The sequence below is a fragment of the Nothobranchius furzeri genome, chromosome 1 (assembly GCF_043380555.1).
Source record: "Nothobranchius furzeri strain GRZ-AD chromosome 1, NfurGRZ-RIMD1, whole genome shotgun sequence".
In the NCBI taxonomy this organism is placed as follows: domain Eukaryota; kingdom Metazoa; phylum Chordata; class Actinopteri; order Cyprinodontiformes; family Nothobranchiidae; genus Nothobranchius; species Nothobranchius furzeri.
In genome coordinates, this window is record NC_091741.1 from 38,686,877 (window position 1) to 38,704,376 (window position 17,500).

General features: G+C 42.3%; 1 protein-coding gene across 1 annotated transcript in view; it reads right to left on the reverse strand.

Annotated features, from left to right (window-relative positions):
* Nucleotides 1-17,500, reverse strand: part of LOC107386826 (thyrotropin-releasing hormone-degrading ectoenzyme) — a 203,809-nt gene that overhangs the window by 89,735 nt on the left and 96,574 nt on the right. The window contains exon 6 of the mRNA XM_015961451.3: nucleotides 2,748-2,861. Within this exon, the coding sequence (XP_015816937.3) occupies nucleotides 2,748-2,861 (114 nt within the window). The remainder of the gene's footprint in view (nucleotides 1-2,747; nucleotides 2,862-17,500) is intronic.

Consider the following 17,500-nt stretch of genomic DNA (forward strand, 5'->3'; position numbering starts at 1 on the left):
GACTAGAAGAACATGAACGCGCTCTAAAGTTTGGCTTCACTTTACTAAATGCGACGGGTGATTGGGTGAAGATGAAACCAGCGACAACGATCGAAGTGTGACGCATCATCGTTTTAATTTGCTCCAGCAGCTAAATTAACTGTTTAAGATGCATTCGCTTTCTCCTCGGAAATTCTGTCTTCCCAGTAGGAAAAATCTAATGAAAAAGGACGGTAAAAGGAATGAAGATACACAGTAAATTTAGTTCACAGTAAAGATGTTTGCTTCAAAATGTATGTTTCAAAAAGATGGCTTTGTTCGGGTTCACACCTTCACTTTGTTTATACTCATGATTTAATTTTCTATTTTATCACTGCTATTGTTTTTTCTGATGTTTTTATTGGTTAGAGGTATTTGCCCTGATCTTTATCATGTTGTACAGCGCTTTGTGATTTATATCTGTTAAAGGCGCTATATAAATAAACTTTTACTTACTTACTTACTTACTTCAGTTTAATTATCAGCTTATAAAACTACAAGGACGATGTTAAAATATTAAGTCAGGGGCGGATTTAGGACTGAAGAAGATCCGGGGCTTATCACGCGCGCACTTGAGCCCAAGTAGCCGGGCCTAAAGCCGCCCCTGCAAACAGTTGTATGTTATTTATCGTGATATTTATCAAATATGGTTATATATTGAGAAAAAATATATATTTAATTATAAAAGAGAATTAAAATATTAAACACTCAAAAGTATCTAAAATTGGTACCATTAAGTACCGGTATCGATTCCTAGGTACCGGGAATTAGTACCGAATCGATTCAAATGTCAAAGGTACCCATCCCTAAAATATAGTAGCAGCTAACTACACAGAGAACGGCTTAGCTGCTAGTGTAGTTAGCTGTTTCCGCTAAAGGTGGTAGCAGCTAACAGTAGTAGCAGCTAACTACACAGAGAATGGCTTAGCTGCTAGTGTAGTTAGCTGTTTCCGCTAAAGGTGGTAGCAGCTAACAGTAGTAGCAGCTAACTACACAGATAATGGCTTAGCTGCTAATGTGGTTAGCTGTTACAGCTAAAGGCGGTAGAAGCTAACCGCTAACTACACAGATAATGGTTTAGCTGCTAGTGTAGTTAACTGCCACAGCTAACGACGGTAGCAGCTAACAGTAGTAGCAGCTAACTACACAGATAACGGCTTAGCTGCTAGTGTAGTTGGCTGCCACAGCTAACGGCGGTAGCAGCTAACAGTAGTAGAAGCTAGAATGAGAAGAATGTATATTCAAAAATTGAGCATAAAAACAATTATTTAAAAACTATCTGGATTTGTGTTAATGTGCATCTATTTGATTGTTAAAATAGTTCTGGCTAATGTTGAAGTCGTTTGCTTATTTTGGTCCTCATCTTGATTTAGTCAGCTTCAGTTAAAGTCTCAAACATCAAAACGTGACTTGTTAAAATCTGATTAAGTTCATGATTAACAGGAACGACTTACTGCATCAGTTTAAATGAGCTATAATTATTAATATGAAAGAAATCAGCTGTCAAGAACCAATTAAAATGTATGAAAACCTCTAAAATGTTTTAATCAGCCTACTTTGTAATTGTTTTGCTTGTTACCGGATACACGTGCTTCCAGTAACACATTTGGCCGTGTGGAACCGGAGGAACCGGGTTTAAAACGACGTGTCGCTCAGAAACAGGCTGTGTGTCTGCAGGAGATAAGGTGTTTTTGTGAAACCCATTCAGTACTGGAAGTAACCGCTGCTGCGATCACAGGAGCACGTCTCCTGTAATTGAAAGTTCTGCAACCTCGGTTCAGAAGTTTCCACCGAGGTGGTCGTCCAGCCAGGAGCAGGTTCATGAGGAACTCTTCTGGGTTTGGGACCAAATCTGTGTCTGACCATGTGTTTACCAACCCGACATAAAAATATACAGACTCCAGTTTAATCAGCTGAAACAGGTCCAGAACGAGGAGGAACCAGAACCAGGACCAGGTCTGTGGGAGTTAAAGGGGTGGAAGAGTTCAGTAGAAAACGTCACGTTTAGGAGTTCCACCTCCTCAAAAAGCCAGTTTTAACTTTGTGTTCCAGTTATGTAAGTTTTAAACAGAACAAAACCACCAGGACCAGCAGCAGACGGATCCATTTCGGCTTTATTAACATTTAAACATGAGACATTTATTCATCTAAAAAATAAATTTTAAGCACAAAGTCAATTTTAAAAGTATTTATTCAAACTAGAGCACGAAAAACTTTTAGGCTACAGTTTTATGAATATAATATTTTTGGTAGGATTTGGGATTTTTGTGCGATGAAAATATGAAACAGGTCACTTTATCAGTGTAATTGTTTTTAGTTTCCTTAGGAATAAAACGTGATCGAACAAACAAAAAATAAAAGCAAATGTTGCTAAATGAATGTTTACAGGAAAAGCTTCAAAAGCCAAATCTCTTTAAAAGTTGGTTTAAAATAAACAAATAAAAGAAGGGATTTTCTGCATGGTGGGATTTTCGTCCTGCAGCTTTTTGATAAAAAAAAACTTTAATCGTGTTTAAAGTGGACTTTAGATTCTTCAGGGTCAACAGTTTAAAAAAGTTTATTATAATAGTTAAACTATTTAAAACAAACGGATGTTTTCCTGTAGAAACTCTACAAGCACGTCTAGTTTTAAACTTCATGGATTCATCTCTACTGCATTCAGCATGGAAAGCTGCCGGCACCGTAACGGCAAACAGAAATCCAGAGGAATACTAGAGTTTTCCACTCACCATGTTCCACTTCGGGAAGAGGAAGTCGGTGCCGACGTACTCGAAGAAATGGGCAAAGCCTTCTTTCAGCCACACATCTTCCCACCAGACGGGAGTCACCAGGTCACCAAACCACTAAAAACACAGAAGAGAGGGTTTTTCTGAACTGTTGGGTAGCGGTCCACTGAGGTGGAGCTGTGGACACAAAACACGCTTTAACTTATCACACCAGGACCTACATTCATGATTATCTGACAGTTTAATGACTTTTCTTAATGCTTGAAGACTAAAAGCATCCAGAATGTAAAATGCTCTAAAACATCAAAACCATCATGTCAGAGAACTCAAGTTGTTTAAACTTCTCTTCTGTGATTCTGCTTTAAAATATTTTTCTTCCTAAACTCAAAGAATAATCACAAGATTGACTGAGAAAGGACCTCTGATGGAAGCAGAGCTGCTTCTCCCGGGACTGGGCCGGAGCTGATGAATAATACGGAAACCGGATCGGTGCTTGTGGATCGGCTCTCTACCAACACCAACCAGAATCCAGCCTTCAATGTCAGCTGACTTCAAACTGAAGGCTGTTTGCAAGTTTAGGATGTTGAACCCACCTTTCCCAGCCTAGTGCATTTAACCCAGGGTTTATAATCCTAATCTTACCCCAGTGATTGTAATCTAGACCCATGCTATCTATAACCTAACCTAGTTATCCTGACCCTAAATCAGCTATTCTAATCCGAATCCAGTGCATGTAAGTGGTGTACAGCGGCATGTGTGCATCAAAAATACTGCATACGTACACGTTCCTGTGCCACTACACGTTTTACAAACTACCAAGTCATCATGAGTTCTACCACCTATACCTGCTGCCTGAACGCAAACGTGCACGCTCGTCACTAGCTAATGCCCAACGCGCTCTTCTCGTTTCACAGGAGAACGACTGCCACTCCAGCAGCTCAAACATCCAGTTTCAAAAACTAACCCTAACCCGGTGACCCTAATCCTAGTCCGGTGACCAGGTTTTCATTGGGCCACCGAACAGGTGGACCATCCTTCAAACCCTCTTACCTAAAATCTGATTATAAAGAGAACAGAACTACAAACGTTTGAAGGTGGTTGAGCTCGACCGACGCCGAGTGTTTCCTCAGAGACTCGATGAGCCAGTGGTGCCGTTTAGCGAAGCAGCAAGTTAAGAAAGAACCCAGCAGAACTTAGTAGATAAGCCGTGGAGCCACCAGAAGAAGACACGTGGACCAGACTGTTTCCTGGCAACAGTGTGTGAATATAAATGCTAGGGAACAAACGTGCATCCCCTGCAGCTTCATCCAGTCTCAGCGTTCCCTCTAAACTCAGAGCTGCTTCCCTGAAAATCTAAAAAGATAAAAGTCTGATTAAACCCTGTTCTGCAGGTCCGTGCCTTGGTTCCGTTTGTGACCCCGAGTGTTCAAACTCATACAAGTCTAATAACAACCGGAGCGCTTCAGGTGCTGTTTGAGTCGTTTCATTTGGAAGTGAACAGAGTTTAACGGCAGGTCTCAGACCAGCCCAGAGAGAACCCTGTTTGGATCAGAACCAGAGCTGTGCTTGTTGTCGAGGTGGCGGAAGAACAGTCGATGTTTGTTTTTAAGAGAGGAATGAGAGTGAGCTGTTTGTGAAGCCGCGGGGGCGAGGACTCCCATTCCAGTGGAGCACAGCCAGCTGGGAGCCTGGAAACCAAACCGGCAAGATAATTAAACGATGGTAGAGAAACAGAGAAGTACGGAGGAGGCCAGGACGGTAACCGTGGTAATCAGCTTCACGATGAATGACACAGCAAACACAAACCTCTTCAATACAACACTTCCTATTTGTTTTGCAGCTCTTTTATGACTCATGTGGTGTCTGTTTCCTTTACCTTTTTAAATTTGTTTCCTTTAAATTGAGCTGTAGTCTCTGTGATATCGTTTGTTTCACTTTACCAGTGTAGTGTTTCACATTTGTCATTTTGTTGCAGGATCTCTGCAGCCGAAGAGCCACAACTTCTCTAAAAGCCTGCCTAGTGATCCGCTCACAGTCACTTTAGATAATTATCTCTCACATCCTTTTGTTTGGGCTGAAATTTGAAATTTTATTTTAACAAACAAAAAATCTAAAATCAAGCAGAAAAGTTCAGCGTCACTTTGAACACACGCAGGAAACAAAATTAGATGTGATTTCTTTTTATCTTCAATCTTCATTTTTTAGCCTAATTGAAGCAGAAACTCCGGACAGAAATAAAAAACCACACACTTCTGTTTTTTTATGGAAACGTAAGAGTAAACACATCAAACTTAACAACAAAAACAATACGAATGCTAAACCTGCACGAAAAATGACCTACACAGAGATTAAACCATGTAACAGATCCCGGACAGGCCCCCATAAATGGAATGACCTGATTAAGGTTTATAAATCAAAAGCTACAGCAACAACTGTTCATTTATATTTAGTTTGTTCTGACATAGAATTTGTCCACAAATTGGATTTTTTTACTGAACAGGAGCATCTCCATTACTTCCACTAATTTAACAAAATAGAAAAAAAACATTCTTATTAAAGTTTGTTAACTTTTAGCAACCAGGTTTAACTGAGAATCTGCTAAATGTACTGAACCTGAGCTATTTTTGTGTTTTCTGAGGTTGATAACCTGTGGCAGCCATCTTGAATCTTGCCAAAGTTTGTCCAAAGATGACTTTGAGAGTTTGCTTAAATTTGTTGGTGGTTTATTTGATGCCAAGGTTTTATGTCAGGGTTTCTGAAGAAAGGGGTTGGTATTGCGTGTACCACAAAATAATTTCCCAAAAAACAAATTTTACAGTTAAAAAAACCCCCCAAAATAAAATATTTGTTGTGTCAGGTTGTGGCCTTGTTGAACTTATGTGATGTGTAACTCCAGGAGTCTGTGAGGAGGACGAACCAATAATCCTGCGAGACATAATTAGAGCTGTTTTACTTTAGCGAAAGTTAACTAGCATAGCTGGCCATCTTGTTTTTGGATGTTTGTGGCATCCGTTAAATCCTGTCTGGTGGTGCTAACAACATAGACCGACTTTTGAAGGGGGGGGGGGGGGGGATGGGGGATGGGGGGGCATGCAGCCTAAACAGAGAAATTTTACAAGAAAATTTTTCAAAACAATGAAAAGAATTCAAACTCATTTTACGCAGAAATATAATCAAGTGTAGTTAACTTCTGAGGTATTTTGGGTGTGCCTCCTGGTAGATGCTTTAATCCAAAGTGACTTGCAAATATTATCAAATTTAGAATGATGATCTAAATGGGAAGTCAGGGTTTCCCCAGCGCTTTATAAGCCTGGCACCCTGCCAGGCTTTGCTTGGCCACCCGCCAGGCTAGGCGCCATGCCCCGTCCCCTCCCCGACTCTACCGTGTCCGCTGGCATGAACGGCGCAACAAAACTAGAGCCCTCCATCTGCTGATACTGGTGAGAAACAGCAGCGGAACATGTGCACCCCATCCCCGCTCTCACAGAGGAGCGCTGCGGGACGGAGTGTGCCCCCCCCCCCAAAAAAAACTAATCTATTTAGGTGATAAACAAGATGAATAGGAACAGACAGATTGATTTACCTGTTCTCACAACATTGCAGAGATGAATGTACATCAGAATCTTTCATTTGAATTTTCCCACTTGGATGAGAGAATCAGCACCGCTCGGTTGTAAAGTCCGTTTGTTCTTGTTGGACAAACTGCTGCAGAGCTGCTGCTCTTCCATGAAACACCAACGTTTACCTTTCATTTCTGCTTCTTTTATATCTTTTCAATTTTCTGTGTTGAAAGTGGGTCATGAAGTTTTCCGTTTGCTCAAAGTTCCTGACAAACCAAACAGAATTCCTAGTTCCTAGAGAGACTTTAGTTTCATCGTGACAGACTCCATGAAAATGATCTAATTCTCTATAGTTTCAGTCAGGTAATTAAAAATGACTACTTCAGCTTTTGCCTTTTTTGTCCTCATTAGCTCCTCTGTCTGGTGTCAGCCTCATTATTGATTATTATCAAAAGGCATCAGACGCTATCTGTGTGTCTACTTCACCCATTTTCGGAGACCCTCTTGGTGGATCCGAAGGTCAGAGAGGTCGGCTGACCTCTGGAACCGAAGGGCTGTATAATAACATGGCACCGACCCTTCAGTCCAGAGATGTCTCGGGTCACGACAGACAGATGGAACCACGCATCTGGGACTCTGAAGGAGTCTAAACAATATCAGCTTGTTCTGCAGGAACTGTGTTGTTGTATCAGCTTTGCAGGTGCAAAAAAGTTTTGACGACGTGTCAAAAGCTTTGATGGTTAAAGCCGGTCTGAAGCTTTCTCTAGAACTGAGGAACCACCAGCGTAATCTGGTTTTAATGTTCTCATGTTATGATTGTGTAGCCAACCAGAGGTTGACAAGTTTAGGAATGTTACCAAGACAACTCAGAAACACGCCTTCTTTGATCCAGAAGCTCTGATCTGGGGTAAAGGCTATTTACGTGTCATGGGTTTAACTTTACCTTACGTTGTTCTTGTGTGAGTGCAAATGGTGATGACCTTGTCAACTAAACATGCAATCAATCACTGTAATCACAACATAACATCTATTTCAACCTTCAGTCATTGAGCACAGATTAATGAAAGCATTTCATTATATTATAATAATTGTAAGCAGCAATAAACAAATATTTATTTACTGATCATTTAGCTTATAAGTTTTAGTCATTCGTTGATATAGCAACTAATCCAGGCTGCGAGTGTTCCTTATACGGAGGCATGAAGAATCCTGAAAGATTGCACCCTGAGGAGAGAACGTTATTGTTGACATTTCGTTATCTGTGTTCTGAGCTGCAGGCTCTGAGCTCCAGCTGGTGTGATGGAGGCAGGCTGATTTAGAGGGGACACATGCAGTCTCGTGTCTGCTTTTTGACCAGATGTTGAATGGCCGAACTGTACCTAAAAACTGACCATTGCTGGTCGTTACAACGTGCAGCATCAGGAAGAACGATGAACGGTAATGGTAAAGGCCTGTATTTGATATAGCGCCTTCTAGAGTCCTGGAACCCCCCAAGGCGCTTTACAACACAATCAGTCATCGTAGCTACAGCTGCCCTGGGACACACTGACAGAGGCGAGGGTGCTGAGCACTGGCGCCATCGGTACCTCCGACCACCACCAGCAGGCAAGGTGGGTTAAGTGTCTTGCCCAAGGACACAGCGACAGACTGAGCGGGGCTCGGACCTGCAACCTTCCGATTATGGGGCGAGCACTTAACTCCTGTGCCACCGTCGCCCGATAAGCTAGACGAGCTGGGATCGAATCAGTCGCAACTAGTTTTACAATAAACACTTTAATACAAGAAGACTCGGATTCACTTTAAGAAAACATCATTTGTTAAGTTGTGGACGTCACTGGTTAAAGTGATGAACAGGAGAAAAACCCATCAGGTCAGACTCCACCTATCACGATAACACCGGAGACAAATCACAATAAAGACTGTAGAGGAATAAAACCGCCAGACATCCATTCACCACCCAGATGTTCTCTGCTGTTTCCAGGACTAAACCCACAACAGCCTTCCCCGTCGTGAGTCCAGATGGGTGAGTCCATGAATGTTAGTGACAGCATGACGTAGATCTGTCAGAAGCTAATGCAGGAGACCACTCTCGTGTTCAGCCTGCATGAGAAACTTATCATTAAAACATGGTTTCTCTGTGAACCACACCTTTAAACAGAAACCAAATGACATTATGTTCTTGCTTATCAGCGTTTTCTTATTTTATGTAACTATTCTAGGAGGTGCATGTCTTGTAGTCTCTTACCAGTTTGAGCTGGTAAAGATAAGTGGGCCAAATCAGCTGTTTGAGATGCGTTTTGTTCATTTCAACTGTGACACATACAAGTAGACAAACAGTAAAGCCCATGGTTGTAGCCAAATGCGTTTAGCTATAGCTAATTTGCAGCATTTTTCCCTAGATGAACTTTTACAATCATAAAGACAACAAAGAAAACAAATATGCACAATAAAATCACAAAAAGTAACAATAATCATATTAAAGTTAAAAGTCAAAGTCCCATTAGTTGTCACACACACTAATGTGAGTGCGAAATGTGATCTACACATTTGACCCATCCCCTGGTGGAGCGGTGAGCTGCAGACACGGCTGCGCTCAGGAACCATTTGGTAGTTTAACCCCCAAATCCAACCACTTGATGCTGAGTGTCAAGCAGGGAGGCCTTGGGTCCCATCTTTTCAAAGTCTTTGGTATGACCTGACCGGGAATCGAACCCTGATCTCCCAGTCTCAGGGTGGACACCACTGAGCTGGTAAGCTGGTCAGACACAGAAAAGTTTTAACAAAGGAAAAGTAACAGTTAAATCTATGAAACATGCTGGCACAGCAAGGATTTGGCTTGCTTTTCAAAAGAGTAAAAACTGGTGAGACATTTCAAATGACCAGGAAGCGTATTCCAAAGCCCTGCTCCTTTCTCGGACAGAGCAGTCCGGGCAAAGGTGGTTTTACGGTACGGTACCTGGCAATTTCCACAAGAGGTTGCTCCGGTGCAGCTCGTTAGCTTAGTCACACGGAGGTTCGAGTCCTTTTTAAAAAACTGTGAATGTTAAAAGGCTGCAATGCAACAGCATGTTACAATGATGGGATCTAATAGGCTAGAATCGTCAGGGCCCAGTTATGCAGGCATTCCAGAGGCATAAGCATGGTCTGGTTAGTCTGTGACCATACCGTAGCTCCGTAAGACAATACAGAGATACACTGGGTTTAAAAATATCTGTGCACATCGATGCACCAACCTGCTCCAAAGTCTGACCTGTTCATCTGCTCCACTTGAGCCTCCTGTGGTGTAAAAGTTAGTGTTTGCCTCCAGGTTGAACCTGGACATCAAACCTGGAACCGTAGACACAATCCACGGGAATTAAAACCACAAACATCTGTTCCTCTAAAGATCAGAACGTTTTAAAGAACGTTACCAGAGGTTCTTCATGAGTTCAGTTGCTGTGGGTCTACAGTAAAAACGTGGCTTTTTACAACTCTTCTGAGGGGAAAAAAGCATAAAACAAATGAGCGTGTGTTGTGATGTTTGTTGTCTGGCCCTGGTCTTGAAAACGCCGGACACCCTTCCTCTGGACGTTGCCATGGGTTCTTGTTCTTGAACACCTTCAGAACGGGGCAGGATCCGTTGCTTTCTGAGACTAGCTTAGGTCACGGTGACGAAGATCAACTTGTGTATTTGAACAAATATTTGAGTAAAACGGTTTCCCACCAGCAGGTTGAAGCTGACTGGCTGAAGTCTGAATAAGCAGATATTGGGGTAGAGGGTGGGGAGCAAGGGAAGGCGTCCTGTTCCCCGGAAAACCTCCATCAGTGAAAATCCACTTGAGTGAAGACCCCAGTTCAAACAGGACAGCACAGACGGCTGTTTCTGTCTCCATCACATTCCTTCCTCTCTCTGTCACTCTTCTTCATCTTCCTTTTTGTTTTTCTGTCTTCTAGAACAAAGCAGATCTGTTCCTTTGATCATCGCCTCCTCCTCCCCCTTCCCCCGTCTGGCCCTCCCTGATAAATATTCATCCCTTACTTCGATGGAGGGACTGAATCTGATTTTCCCTTTCTGTTTGGATGGAGATCCTCACAGCGTGGCAACACAAACGAGTCTGAGCTGTCGTTTGGCACAGGGACTGTTTGTATCGACACATCTGTGAAACCATCAGTGCTCTCGGAGCGGCGTCGGTTCTGACTGGAGGGATGCGGCTTTAATGACTAACGCAGAACTCCTTGGCCTCCTGCGAACGTTGTCTGGGTGGTGATTCAACCATGGAAACAAACCAAGTGGTGGTAAACGCATCTCGCTACAGAGTCTAGCAGAACCAACGGTTCTGAATCATCCTTCTCAGGAAACCGAACATCAGTGTTGATCCGCTAATCACTCGTGTTTATGGACTCATGTTTGAGTGTAGATCTTTATTTTACAAACCACAAGAAGATCAGCATCATCCGGACTAGTCGGGAAGAGAAAAGCGTGATTGTTTGGACATGAAGGAGGAAGAAACCCTGAGTTCTGACTTACAGGCTGTTACGCCTTCAGACATGGACCATAAATGAACCAGGACTGACTATCCATGCGCGACAACTTGTTAACTAGCGCGTTACTGGTTGGTGTGTATAATGTTAGCTGACAGCCGGCGTTTAAGGTTCAGGTGAGTTTGTGATGTTTGTGTAAAGACGGTTACAACCAGGAAACCTTTGATTTACAACAACAAAGCAGCAGCTCGGGGAAGAACTGGAAGGCTTTTCTCATGTTTTCTGTCAATTATAAAAGAAGAAAACAATTACAGGAAAAGTCTTTGAAGACAAAACAAAATGTCATTAAAAAGCCAAAACAGAAGGAGTGGAACCTGGACAATCACGAACATAATGTCCTTATTTTAACATTAAATCACCCGACATGAATGAAACGAAGAGTATTAGATGTTTTGAATCAAAGGAAACATTAATTTTATTGTTTTAATGGAGTCTATTAAAGATAACACAACTAAAATGAGTTTTAGGTGATTTTTCTACCAGCAGGGAGCAGCAGCATTCCTTTTATAGGGGAAGCTAAACAACTAGAGGGAGCATAAGGGTGTTTCTCAATGTCAAGGCGCCTTGCTTACGAGGACACGGTCCTTCCTTGGACACAGAAAATGGTTAAATGGAACAAACTTGCATCACGTGACCGCGGCTTCCACGGCGGTCACATAACGTCACGTGACGCGGGAGATAACGTTATATTTTATACATATTAGTTTCAATATAAATATATAACGAGTCTTTTACTTTTTAAATTGTGTATATGTTTATTAAATTAAATATATAAGTGAATTACTACCCGCTAGCCACCGAAGCTGCAACTACTAAGCTACTAACCAACCATAGCTAGCTTCTTTGGATCTAAAAAAAATATTTTAAACTAGTTGACTTACTTTTAAACATGAAAATTGTCCCTGAAGTAGCTGCCGGCTTCTGATCCGCCGTCCTTTTGAAAATACCGCGGTGTATTCTGGGTAATTTTTGGCCAAGGCTAGGCTACAAGACACCTCCCGTGTATCCTCGCTCAGCTAGCTAAACGGCTAACAAACGGAGAACACACGCCTCGGTAGAACATGAACATTGGAACACGTCTTGGCGGCTCCTGATGACGTATCTCCTAGGCAACCGGGGCGGGGCCAAGACATCGAGGTGAGGTTCCTTGGCATTGAGAAACACCCCAGGTCTCCTCCCTTTGCAGTTGGCTCATGGGTTCCCGGTGTCGGTACAAGATCGGCTCGGGGTCCGTCGACTGCCGATGACGTCAAAGTAGTTGATTGGCTGAACATGAACCTTACGGAATTACGTAATCATGTTACGTTGTTACCACGTTACGTTGGTTCAGGCAAATTTTTCTGTTGGAAAGATGGACAACTTTTACAAAGAAATCCATCATTACCTCTTTGAAAATACACTTTTAGCATAGAGCTGCATGTATATTATGGCTGAACGATTAACTGCATGTGCAATTAAATTGCGATGTGACAAAAGGAGATTTTCTAATCGCAAAGGCTGCAATTTGGCAGTGAGTGGTTAGCGCAACGCTAATATACACGGAAAAACCCATAGGAACGCTAATGCTAATATCACCAATTACATTATTACAAATTATGAATTAGAAACGTGCCAAATTATTACATTTGGAGTCTAATAGATAGCAAAACTACCATCAATCAAATAAGTACAGACAGGTATTTTAGTAAAGCCAGAAAACTTTTAACTCCAGAGTTTTGGCTAGCAGCTATGAGCGTAACTGAACCACGCATGGACAAGACGTCAAAAACTCTAAACACAAAATACTTCAATAAACGGGACACACTTCTTTCCTGCAAATACTATTTCACAGGTGTTGCTAATACCTATGATCCTTCAAGGGATGTGCTCAATGAGGAGTTCAACATTATGAATACAATATAGTGTTTTATTTTACAAACACCATTATCAGTGTTGGGCAAGTTACTTCAAAACTGTAATGCATTATCTATTACTTGTTACCCTCATTTTAAAGTAATTCATTACATTACAATATTACTGATTTTAAAATGTAAGGCATTACACTACTTTTGCATTACTTTAAGTTACTTTCACCAAAACAACTTCAATATGAATGTGGTAATGTGACGCTCAGTGAGCTCATGACATATATGTGGAAAGTGATGTGGTGTCTGAGCTAGGATTGCTGTTAAAACAGTCAGATATAATAACAGTGCTTTAAAATGATTGTTTATTAAATAAAAGCAACAACAATCTGTACTCTCAGCACGCTGCCATCTTATATTAACTGAGCAGGGAGTGAGGTGGTGGGGGGCTCCAAGCCTATTTGCCTTGGTCTCCAAATGCCTTGATACGGCCCTGGATGTGGCACTGACTTCTGGGGTGATTTGATTCTATCACTAGTATAAATATTAAATGCTCATGTATATTATTGCTTTTCACTGGTAAAAATGTGTGTTGGGGATAAATCTACCTACTTTTTTCTTTTTTTCTTGATTTTATTTGAATAATTTCCCGCCCTTTCTCTCTCTAACCTTCCTGCATGCTGCATGTTTTCTCCGTCTTCCAGAAAAAACTGTTTCCTAGATTTCCTACTTTCTAACGATCAGCCAAAGGGATCTTCACATGCGCGGCGCTCCAGCAGCAATGAGTTGAAATCACCGGGGCACAGATTATGAACTCAGCTGAGGCAAAGCACGTCAGAAAAGCACAAAATACCAGAGAATATGCGCTGATATGAACGATCGCAAGTGAATAATTTTGTTTTAGTGGAGCGATTTTGTGAATGTTGCAGCGGCCGCGTGCAGCTGCAGCTGAGCCGTTACCGCGGCGTCCTCTCTGCCCGCAAAGCTGAGTCCATAAATGACGTAATATATGCAGATACCGGATCTTTCTTCGGGTTTCCCGCAATTTGAATTTTTAAGGAACACATCTTGATTCTGGGTTTAAAAATGCATTGTAATTATCGCGTTACTGACAATTGTACCAAGTAAATATTACCATTTTCTTTTCCTGTAATGCCTTACATTACCACATTACAGCCAAAAGCAATGCATTACAGTAATTAATTACTTTTGTACCGCATTACTCCCAACACTGACCATTATTAACACAAACTTACGTCTTAAGAAACATTATTTTAATAACGAAACTGCTAAATTCTTTCCAACAGTAAAAGATGTGTAGTGTATTTTGTCGGAGTGGGTTTGGCGTACTTTGACGTCATCGGCAGTCGAAGGACCCCGAGCCGATTTTGCACCCGAGCAGATCTTGTACCGACACCGGCAGAACAAAAAAATGAATGCAAGTCAACGGGGCAAAAATTGCAATTTTCTAACCCGCTTTGCCTTAGACCCTGGATCACACGTGTGTTGTCCTGCAGTTTAAATGAAAAGTAATGATGGATGTTTCTACCACGCCAGTCATATACTTTGAGATGTATTAGCCTGTAAAAGTTCGCAATTAGCATGACTACTAATCGGTATGTCGCATATGTGACATCACCACATAAACTCCTCCCCCTAGTGTAGCTGCTACTTACCACATGACCAGATTTATGGTGGTTCTTTCCTCCTGAAGGAAGGATTTGAAGTTTGCTGAACTTAAAACATTAGTAGTCCTGGACTTATTTTCGCCTAAAATAATGTTTCCCCTGTACAAAAATAATCAAGTAGCCTAGTGAACTAGACCAAATTCTTGCTTTACAAAGAATGGTCTTGGCTTGCTCCATTGGAACCTCTGCAGCTCCTACCAGGACTCTGGCTAGCCAATTACAGCTCTCTAGAGGGGTTTCAAACACATAAAGAGTTGTGATTGGTCCATAACGGTGGGCCAATCATAGTGCTCTATCTGCTTAGTGAACAAATCACAGAGCTTTATCTGCTTTCTGGGCCAATCAGGGCACTCTGTATGCCTGGTGGGTGGGATGATGCAACAGAGTGAAACAAGAGTATGTCACATTCATTGTCCAGTGGAATGCGGAGATCATTTGAAAGACAACGGTAGAACCCGCCCCACAACCGAGAGCCGTCAATGGAGCGTTGCCAGACTGGCTTGCCAGGCTAATAATCAAGATGAGTCTTTAAAGTTCACGGACATCATATGTGAAATCCATGGCACATAACAAGCGGCATTAGAAAAAAGCCTTTTTAGCCTCTTTGACTTGCCTCCATTTTTCCATCTTTTGGGGACCCGTGGTCCAGAAGTTACCAACGGGAAACCCTGACCTTTATGCGCATATTCTTCTCACAAAACCATCAGAAATCACCCAAAGACACGGAAACTGCTGTGTGAGTGAATGAATGAAGCTTCAGCGAGTTATTGTTATTTTCCAGTCGCACATGGTAAACGTCCTTTTGAGTTGTTACTGTGATTGGCTAGAGACAAAACAAGGTAGCCAGTGCCAGCCGGGCAATACCTTGCGCGTCCTCCAATCTGAAAATATTCCACCAGATAGCCCTCCCCCCTTCAGACGGTTTCTGCTGCAGGGACTCCAGATCCAGACGTGTAGACTCGACACGGGGAGGGTAGCGATCTGGCTGCTGCCAGGATATCCACTCTGAGTGGGATATTTGGAAAACTCAAGGATAACAGAGAACTCTCAGTATGATGAACGACTGTTTAGACATCCTCGGAGCCGACGCTGATGGTGGCGTCACTTCCTTCGCCGCCACCATCAGCGTCAGCTCTGAGGATGTTTGCAGCCGCAAACAAAACGTCAGCAAGGTAAAGAAAAACCTTATCTGTGTTTAAGAAAGAACCAAAAATGGAATTTGAAGGTTATCCTGAGTTTCTCTCCCAGGAAGAAGAACGTTATAATTCATGGGTTGTTGTCAGTGTGAAGCAGCAGCGTGAGGGGTGGGTGTGTGTGTGTGTGTGTGTGTGTGTGTGTTGGGGGGGGGGGGGGGGGGGGTTGTAAGTAAACAGCATCCTGGTTAGTTGGATGTTGCCGGGATAATTTAAGAGACTTTAAGCCGGAGTGTTTGGGGTTCATTAAAGAGGTTTTGCTCCGGGGTTGTGTTTAAATGTGTTTAAACCAACACACACACACACACACACACACACACTTAAATATAACGGTGTATATTCACACTATAATCGATCAAACCTGCAGTCCTGAAGCAGAGGAGGCTGGAGGTAAACACACTAATAAAACATCAGAGGAAGTGTTTCTGTCTGCCTTTTCCTTCACAGATTAGAGAGAATATTACGGTTAATTAGAGGAACAAACATTCAGGAACAGGCTGTTTTCTTTGTTATCGGAGGAGTTGGAGCACTCTCTTCTCCGTGTTTGAACAGCTGATGAAAAGATTTCACAATAAAAGCTCTGTTTGTTTTCTCATCCTGTTTAAACTGAGCTGCAGCCTCTGGAGTACGGAAAGCCAATGACGGCAAATTATGCATTTCAACAATTGCATCAATAAAGAAATATTTACTTGAAATTGTTATTTTAGTCTATAAATAAAGTAACTAATCCTTTATTCTGCGATGCTGTTTGTCACTGGTGTCAATAACATTCTGCACTTGTCGATCAAACATAGGGGGCGGAGCTAAAGCTAACCCTTTTAAAACTTGGTGGCAACTTTTATTACATCATCCAGCATGAGTGGGTGAAAATATTTTAGATGTAGTAGAAAACTAACTGATAGTTCCATGTAGGGCTCGGGAATTCTGGAGTGGTGGGGGCGCCAGCTTTTGGACAGAGCGAGGTGGGGCGGGGGTGGGCGGGGGTGGGGGGGGGTTATGGGGGTGCATGATGAGGACTTTGGGTTGAGGGAGAATGCAACGAGTCGCCCTCTAGTGGAGCCGCAGCGCCCGCCGCCAGCATATAGACCGTGTCGCGGACGCGAGAAATAAAATGACTACAATGACGACTACCTTCCTCAGGATCCACTAATTTCCCTCTTTAATATTAACTCTCTCTCTTTCTTAACATTTTCTCTTTTAAATCCCAATTAACTATTTTTGCTCATTTGAAATATCTTTTTAAACATTTTCTAAATGCTTTTTTATATTTTAACATTTGTTTTGTTTTTGTGAAGCACCTTGTGATTTTTATCTTGAGAGGCGCTATAGAAATGATATTTCCTTCTTCTTCTTCTTCTTCTTCTTCTACAATACTACAAAAGGACTTTATTAGAGTTTAATTCTGATTCTGATCCAAACCCGTCACACCAACCTTCCATCAGGACCTGAGAACTGTTCCGTTTTCCAACTGCTGAAGGAGAACCATTCCGGGATGGGCGCGTCCACACAATCACCAAAGTAAAAGTAAATCAAAGTACCGAGACCCGTTTAGAACCAGGTCCAAACCCCAATTTCATCAAGTCGTCTGAAACAGGAAGTGCACTGAGGAACCATCTGATCCAGGATTTCCAGCTCCTCACCTGGAAAGGTGATCCGGGACTTCCAGGAGTTTCGTGAGGAGTCAGGAGAGCGGCTGGAGCTTCAGACAGAAATGTTGATTTGATTGTTTCTTCTTTCTCTGCTGGAATCAATAAATGATGAAAGACCTCTGCTCTGCTTCTGAAACAAGCCTTTCTTCTCCAGGCAGCGAGGTTCTGACACCAGCAGGAGCTCTCCACGGTTCTGTTAGAACCTGAGACGAGCAGCAGTTCTGGGTCGGGTCTAGATGACCTTTTGCTTTCAAACTGGATTGTTTTTGTCACATTTTGGGTTTTAAGGGTGAAATGTTAA